This window comes from Galeopterus variegatus, unplaced genomic scaffold (genome assembly GCF_000696425.1).
Source record: "Galeopterus variegatus unplaced genomic scaffold, G_variegatus-3.0.2 Scaffold4868, whole genome shotgun sequence".
Lineage (NCBI taxonomy): Eukaryota > Metazoa > Chordata > Mammalia > Dermoptera > Cynocephalidae > Galeopterus > Galeopterus variegatus.
Window position 1 is genome coordinate 123,865 of NW_007730979.1, and position 7,222 is coordinate 131,086.

Consider the following 7,222-nt stretch of genomic DNA (forward strand, 5'->3'; position numbering starts at 1 on the left):
AAAAAAAAAAAGATATAGAATGTTTTTTCCTCAGGCTGCTTTACAGTCATGCCTCCCACCCCACCAGAGGCAAGCACAGTCTGACTTCTGTCGCCACAGATCCACGTGGTCTTCCACTGGATGTCTAGAGATGGAGCCCCACTGCTCGTGTTACTGGGCCTGACCTGTCTCACTCAATAGGGTTGATGCCTGAGACATTCTGCCGTGGTGTTGCGTGTATCTCTCGTTTGTGAATTTTAATTGCTGAGTCGTGTTCCATTATATATTTATGCCATTGTTTGTTCATTTTCCTGGTGATGGGCATGTGGGTTGCTTTTCAGTTTTGGCTGACATAAAGGAAGCTCCTAGGCATGTTTTTGTACAAGTCTTTCTGTGGACATCTGTTATCATTTCTATAAGAGGGTGGAAAACTGCTGGGTCATAGGATAGGAGCCTGTTTAATTTTGTAAGAAACCACCACACAGTTTTTCAAATTGCTGTACCATTTTTTGATCCTACCGGCAGTGTGTGAGAGTTCCAGCTGCTCCACGTTCCCACCAACATTTGCTAAGGTCGGTCTCTCTGATTTCAGCCATTCTAATGGGTGTGGAGTGGTATCTTACTGTGGGTGCCACTGGCGTTTCTCTGATGACTGTTGTTTTTAAGCACCTCTTTGTAAACTTATTTGCTGTGTGTGCGACTTTAAGTATTTTGTCCATTTTTAACTGGGATGTTTATCTTTGTCTTATTAATGTGTAGGCATTCTTCATATATTCTGTTTGTCAGCCCTTTGTAAGACATAAGTTGCCAATATTTTTCCTGGTCTGTTACTTGCTTTTCACTTTCTAACTATGTTTTTTAATGAGTAGAAGGGTTTGTATGTTAAATGAAGTCTCGTTTATCCATTTTTTTCCTTTCACTGCTAGTGCTCTTATAGCTTTTCTAGACATTAAAAATTAGCAGACTTTGAATATACACACAATCCAGAAGGTGATACAAAGTATTTTTTAAATGTTTCTGGCCAGCAAGCTTCTTCTACACAAAGTCAGCCTTATTTGAGCCCTTGGAAGTTTGCTCTCTTTTGTGTGGCACCTCTTTTTCATATCATAAAGTGAATATTTAGCTTGTAAATCCCATTTATGTACATGAAATGGATTGGTGAATGATTCAAGGAATGCCCAGTGCTGTGACGAAGTGGCTTCTCGGGGCACACTACACCTGTTAGCAGGGCCAAGTCAACTCTCTTCGTCCAACAACAGTCAGCAAAATAAAAGGTGGCCCTGGCGGATTGTTTGGTGGAATTTTACAAGTTCAGCTCAGTCTCATGAATCATTTGGTAGTGATGTCTTTATCACGTGAAGACTTGCTCACTTAACCCTTGTTCTCGTGTCTGAGGACGGGTGTGTTCACTGTACTTTAGTTTCCAGTGGGCTTTCCTACAAGGCGTCTCGTCCGACCTCGTGGAGTGAGTAGGGCAGGGGTTATCACCTCGCTTTACTCGTGAACATCCCCGTGTCAGCACCTGGGAACACACAGGTAGGAGTTACCGGGCCGGGGCTATGACCCGTTTTTTGAAACTCCTAACACCCTGCATTTTGGCCTGTACCTGTGTCCAGACGGCCCCCCTCACGGAGTGGCCGGCGTGGTGATCCTGGAGTCTGAGCAGCACTGATTCAGCTCATGCATGTCCACCTGGAAAGGGGGAGGCAGGCGCAGACCCAGGCCTGTCCTTGGTTCTGCTGCCTCTGGCTGGCTTGCCTCACACAGGTCACTGAACGGCGCTGAGTAGATTTCTTCTTCTGAAATGTGAAGGCTTGAGACGATGCGTGTAGGGGGTTGGGGGGAAGTCTGTGACCATTGTTTGTATTTTTCTGTGCATGAGAGACAGAGGTATGCCCCAATTTGCAAAACCTCGCCTGCGTGCACACACCAGCCCAGAGTTGACAGCATAGTGCTGCGTGGGACCCTGTTACTGTGCAATCTGAGTAGTGGCATCTCGGCTGGTGGTGCGCTGGGAAACTGCTGGTTAGTTATGTGTATGCCCCCTCCCCACCGTCCTAGAGGCAGGCTCCTCGAGGCCAGGCAGACAGCATCTTGCTCTTCCGCATGCCGCACAGTGTGTATCCAGGATGGAGTGCATGTCAGCTGGTCTACCATGTGCGTGGAAAGAAGGACAGTTGTCGTTGCTCTCCATCAGGAGGCACAAGGGCCGGCTTTTGTGTGGACTCTAAAACTGTCCACCTGCGTGTATTAGGTAGGACAGCGTCAACTGCTGTAACAAGTCAGCCCACAACTTCAGTGGCTTCGTGCAGAGCACATTTCTCTCCTGCATGGTAACCATGTAGGGTGGTGTCTCCGGGTCAGCAGGCAAGCAGCTGTTCTCCACATGCACATGACTGGGGGTCCAGGCCCTGCTATTGTGTAGCCCCGTCATCCTCAGGGGCCTTGAGGTCCTCTGCCTCCATCTGGTAGATACCAGAAGAAAATGTGAAGAAATCTTGCCCACTTGTGCAACGCTATGGCACAGCAGGGACACACATGTGTCTGTGACATCCCTTGTCAAGGACCAGCCACGTGACCTGGATGCTACAGGTGCTGGGCCCTGTGGTCTTTCCCTGGAGCCATCTCTTGGTGACTTTATCAGTCAGGATTCTCCAGAGAAACAGAATCAGTAGGTTGTAGGTATAGATATAGATACAGGTATAGACATAGATACAGGTGCAGCTATAGATACATATGTAGACATGGATACAGGTATAGACATAGATACAGGTGCAGCTATAGATACATATGTAGACATAGATACAGGTATAGACATAGATACAGGTGCAGCTATAGATACATATGTAGACATAGATACAGGTATAGGCATAGATACAGGTACAGCTATAGATACACATGTAGCTATAGACATAGATACAGGTATAGGCATAGACACAGGTGCAGCTATAGTTACGTATGTAGCTATAGACATAGATACAGGTATAGGCATAGATACAGGTGCAGCTATAGTTACATATGTAGCTATAGACATAGATACAGGTATAGGCATAGACACAGGTGCAGCTATAGTTACATATGTAGCTATAGACATAGATACAGGTATAGGCATAGACACAGGTGCAGCTATAGTTACATATGTAGCTATAGACATAGATACAGGTATAGGCATAGACACAGGTGCAGCTATAGTTACATATGTAGCTATAGACATAGATACAGGTATAGGCATAGACACAGGTGCAGCTATAGTTACATATGTAGCTATAGACATAGATACAGGTATAGGCATAGACACAGGTGCAGCTATAGTTACATATGTAGCTATAGACATAGATACAGGTATAGGCATAGACACAGGTGCAGCTATAGTTACATATGTAGCTATAGACATAGATACAGGTATAGGCATAGACACAGGTGCAGCTATAGTTACATATGTAGCTATAGACATAGATACAGGTATAGGCATAGATACAGGTGCAGCTATAGATACATATGTAGCTATAGATATAGATACAGGTATAGGCATAGACACAGGTGCAGCTATAGTTACATATGTAGCTATAGACATAGATACAGGTATAGGCATAGATACAGGTGCAGCTATAGATACATATGTAGCTATAGATATAGATACAGGTATAGGCATAGACACAGGTGCAGCTATAGTTACGTATGTAGCTATAGACATAGATACAGGTATAGGCATAGATACAGGTGCAGCTATAGTTACATATGTAGCTATAGACATAGATACAGGTATAGGCATAGACACAGGTGCAGCTATAGATACATATGTAGCTATAGATATAGATACAGGTATAGGCATAGACACAGGTGCAGCTATAGTTACGCATGTAGCTATAGACATAGATACAGGTATAGGCATAGATACAGGTGCAGCTATAGATACATNACATAGATACAGGTATAGGCATAGACACAGGTGCAGCTATAGATACATATGTAGCTATAGATATAGATACAGGTATAGGCATAGACACAGGTGCAGCTATAGTTACGCATGTAGCTATAGACATAGATACAGGTATAGGCATAGATACAGGTGCAGCTATAGTTACATATGTAGCTATAGACATAGATACAGGTATAGGCATAGATACAGGTGCAGCTATAGATACATATGTAGCTATAGATATAGATACAGGTATAGGCATAGATACAGGTGCAGCTATAGTTACATATGTAGCTATAGACACAGGTATAGACATAGATACAGGTATAGGCATAGATACAGGTGCAGCTATAGTTACATATGTAGCTGTAGACATAGATACAGGTATAGACATAGATACAGGTATAGGCATAGATACAGGTGCAGCTATAGTTACGTATGTAGCTATAGACATAGATACAGGTATAGGCATAGATACAGGTGCAGCTATAGTTACATATGTAGCTATCGACATAGATACAGGTATAGGCATAGATACAGGTGCAGCTATAGTTACATATGTAGCTATAGACATAGACACATGTATTGACATAGATACAGATGTCCGTATAAAGGACATAGAAATACGTATATATTAAGAGATTCATTTCAAGGAATTGGCTCCCACGACTGTGGGGATAGACAATTCTGCAATCCATAGGCCAGAGGAGCAGGCTGGAACTCCCAGGCAGGAGCAGGTGCTGAAGTCTTGAGGCAGAATTCCTTCCCCAGGGAAACCTCAGTATTGATCTTACAGCCTTTTAACTGATTGGAGGAGGCCTGCCTACATGATTGAGGAGAACGTTTACTCATTCTCGGTATAAACCACATCCACAAAATACCTTCACGACACTAGATTAGTGCTTGGCTGAAAACTGGGTGCTGTAGCCTGGTCAGGTTGGCATGTGAGACTGACCATCACACTATGTGACAGACCCACACTCTGGAAAAAGGGATGGGCAGCGCCTACCTCTGCGCTGCTGTTGACCCTAGGTGCCCTCTCCTTTTCCCCAGGCGTTGATTTCCTCACCTGTAAATTCAGGCTGATGGACTGGGTCATAACTTTGTCCTTTTGCCTCAGAATTCTACAGATTGACCTGAAATCAGGGGTGCTCCCAATGATGGGTCTCGAATAAGGAACAAATACAAAGTAATTTCACAGTCATCACTAGGAGCCCATTGATGAGTCCGTTTACGAAAATTAACACATGTGTGTTAGTTTTCAGTGGCACATCTTATGTGCAAATAGAAACCGTGCCCCCCAGAGCAAATCGTGTTCGAGTTGCTGAAACAAAGAACATGACTGTTGATGGGCAGCATTTGTGTAGAACAAGGTGAGAAAACAGGTGTGGTGAATCGCCACCACCCGTCCCTGTCCCCAGCCTCCAGAGGCATGTAGAATCTGATCACTCAAAAGCTGCTGAGATAGGAGTGGTGGCCCAGTGTCCAGGCAGCTCAGACCTCGTGTGTACGATCCACATTCTCAATTCCTGCCTTGCTGCCATGAGCATACCCACATGAGCTGCCCCAGTGTGATTTTGGAGTATCCTCTGCCATATGCACGGTGTCAGAGCCTGTCAGGAGTCAGGAGCCTCAAACAGCTGCAGGAACCACCAAGGAAGTGACTTTGTGGGTTCCCTCACTGAATGGACTTCCAGAATCCTACAGCTGAATGTGTCCGAGGTGTGATCTAAGCCAGCTGCCTGGATTCACGAGCTCTCTCTTCACATAGGCAGCTCCTATTCCAAATCCCTGTCAGGGACTCTCCTTACAGCCACTGTCGAATTTACCTGAGTGGTGGCTCGTGGCCAGGAACATCTTACCAGCTCAGCATTTCTATTTACTCTGAGAAACGTCTCCTGCCTGCCATGGGCCTAGTGCTCTGATGGGCTAATGGGTGCACATTTTCAGATCTTCAGAGCATGTGGATTTCTGGCTGGTGGTGTCGGCTGGTGTGGGCTTGGTCTTCCCAGGAACATCAGGCCGCTCTCTTGCCTTCGCCCCCCTGCCCCAGTGGGGGTCTGAAGCCGCATCCAGAACCATCCCTTCCTCTCTCCATTTGGACATCCTCGTGTGGTCTTGGCAGGGCTTCAGTAGGCACTTGAAGTTTACCAAATCCCTCACCCCAATCCAACCCACTGGTCAGGGCTAAGCAGGAGAATGATCGTGACCTCCTCATGGTTTTCCTGAATGTTGTGACTATCCACAAGTGACTAGTGGCCACTGTCCCTTGAGATTTCCTGTCTGTGGCCATTGATAGGAGAGGAAGTAGGAGGAGGGGTAAGTATGGGAGGGAGTGGCTCATCCACGATGGCCCGGGGCTGGGGACCTGTCCTCTTGCCGACCCCTCCTCATTGTATAGCACTAGATCAATCCCTACTTGTCTGCTCTCCCTGCGCAGCCAAGGTGATGCCGTTCATAGTGGTGATGGTGGTAGTGGTGCAATGATGCTCTTGGTAATGGTATTGGTGATGCTGGTGGTGGTGGCAGCAGTGGTGATAGTGCTGATGCTAATGATGGTGGTACCAGTGATGGTGATGCTGTGAGGGTGGTGGTGGTAGTACTGGTGATGGTGACAGTGATGTTGGTGGTAGTGGTAGTGATAATGATAGCAGTGATGCTGATGATAATGATGATGACAGTGATGGTGACGATGATGATGGTGGTGGTGGTGGTGATGGTGATGATGATGATGGTGGTGATGATGGTGGTGGTGGTGATGATGATGGTGGAGATGATGATGGTGATGGTGGTGATGATGATGATGGTGGAGATGATGATGGTGATGGTGGTGATGATGATGATGGTGATGGTGATGATGATGGTGGTGATGATGATGATGGTGGAGATGATGATGGTGATGATGGTGATGATGATGATGGTGATGGTGATGATGATGGTGGTGATGATGATGATGGTGATGATGATGATGGTGGAGATGATGATGGTGATGGTGGTGATGATGATGATGGTGATGATGATGATGATGGTGGAGATGATGATGGTGATGGTGGAGATGATGATGATGATGATGATGGTGATGATGATGGTGATGATGGTGGAGATGATGATGGTGATGGTGATGATGATGATGATGATGATGGTGGTGATGGTGGAGATGATGATGATGATGGTGGTGATGATGATGATGATGGTGGTGATGGTGATGATGGTGATGGTGGAGATGATGATGGTGATGATGGTGATGATGATGATGATGATGGTGGTGGTGATGGTGGAGATGATGATGATGATGGTGATGATGATGGTGATGATGGTGGAGAT

At 45.8% G+C, this 7,222-nt stretch overlaps 1 protein-coding gene across 1 annotated transcript in view; it reads right to left on the reverse strand.

The window, feature by feature from the left end:
• Window positions 1-1,605: 1,605 nt before the first annotated feature.
• Window positions 1,606-7,222, reverse strand: part of LOC103603923 — a 26,923-nt gene continuing 21,306 nt past the window's right edge. The window contains exons 2-4 of the mRNA XM_008588510.1: window positions 3,896-4,342; window positions 2,936-3,843; window positions 1,606-1,778 (exon numbers count right to left, since the gene is read on the reverse strand). Coding sequence (XP_008586732.1) covers window positions 1,606-1,778; window positions 2,936-3,843; window positions 3,896-4,342 — 1,528 coding nt within the window. The remainder of the gene's footprint in view (window positions 1,779-2,935; window positions 3,844-3,895; window positions 4,343-7,222) is intronic.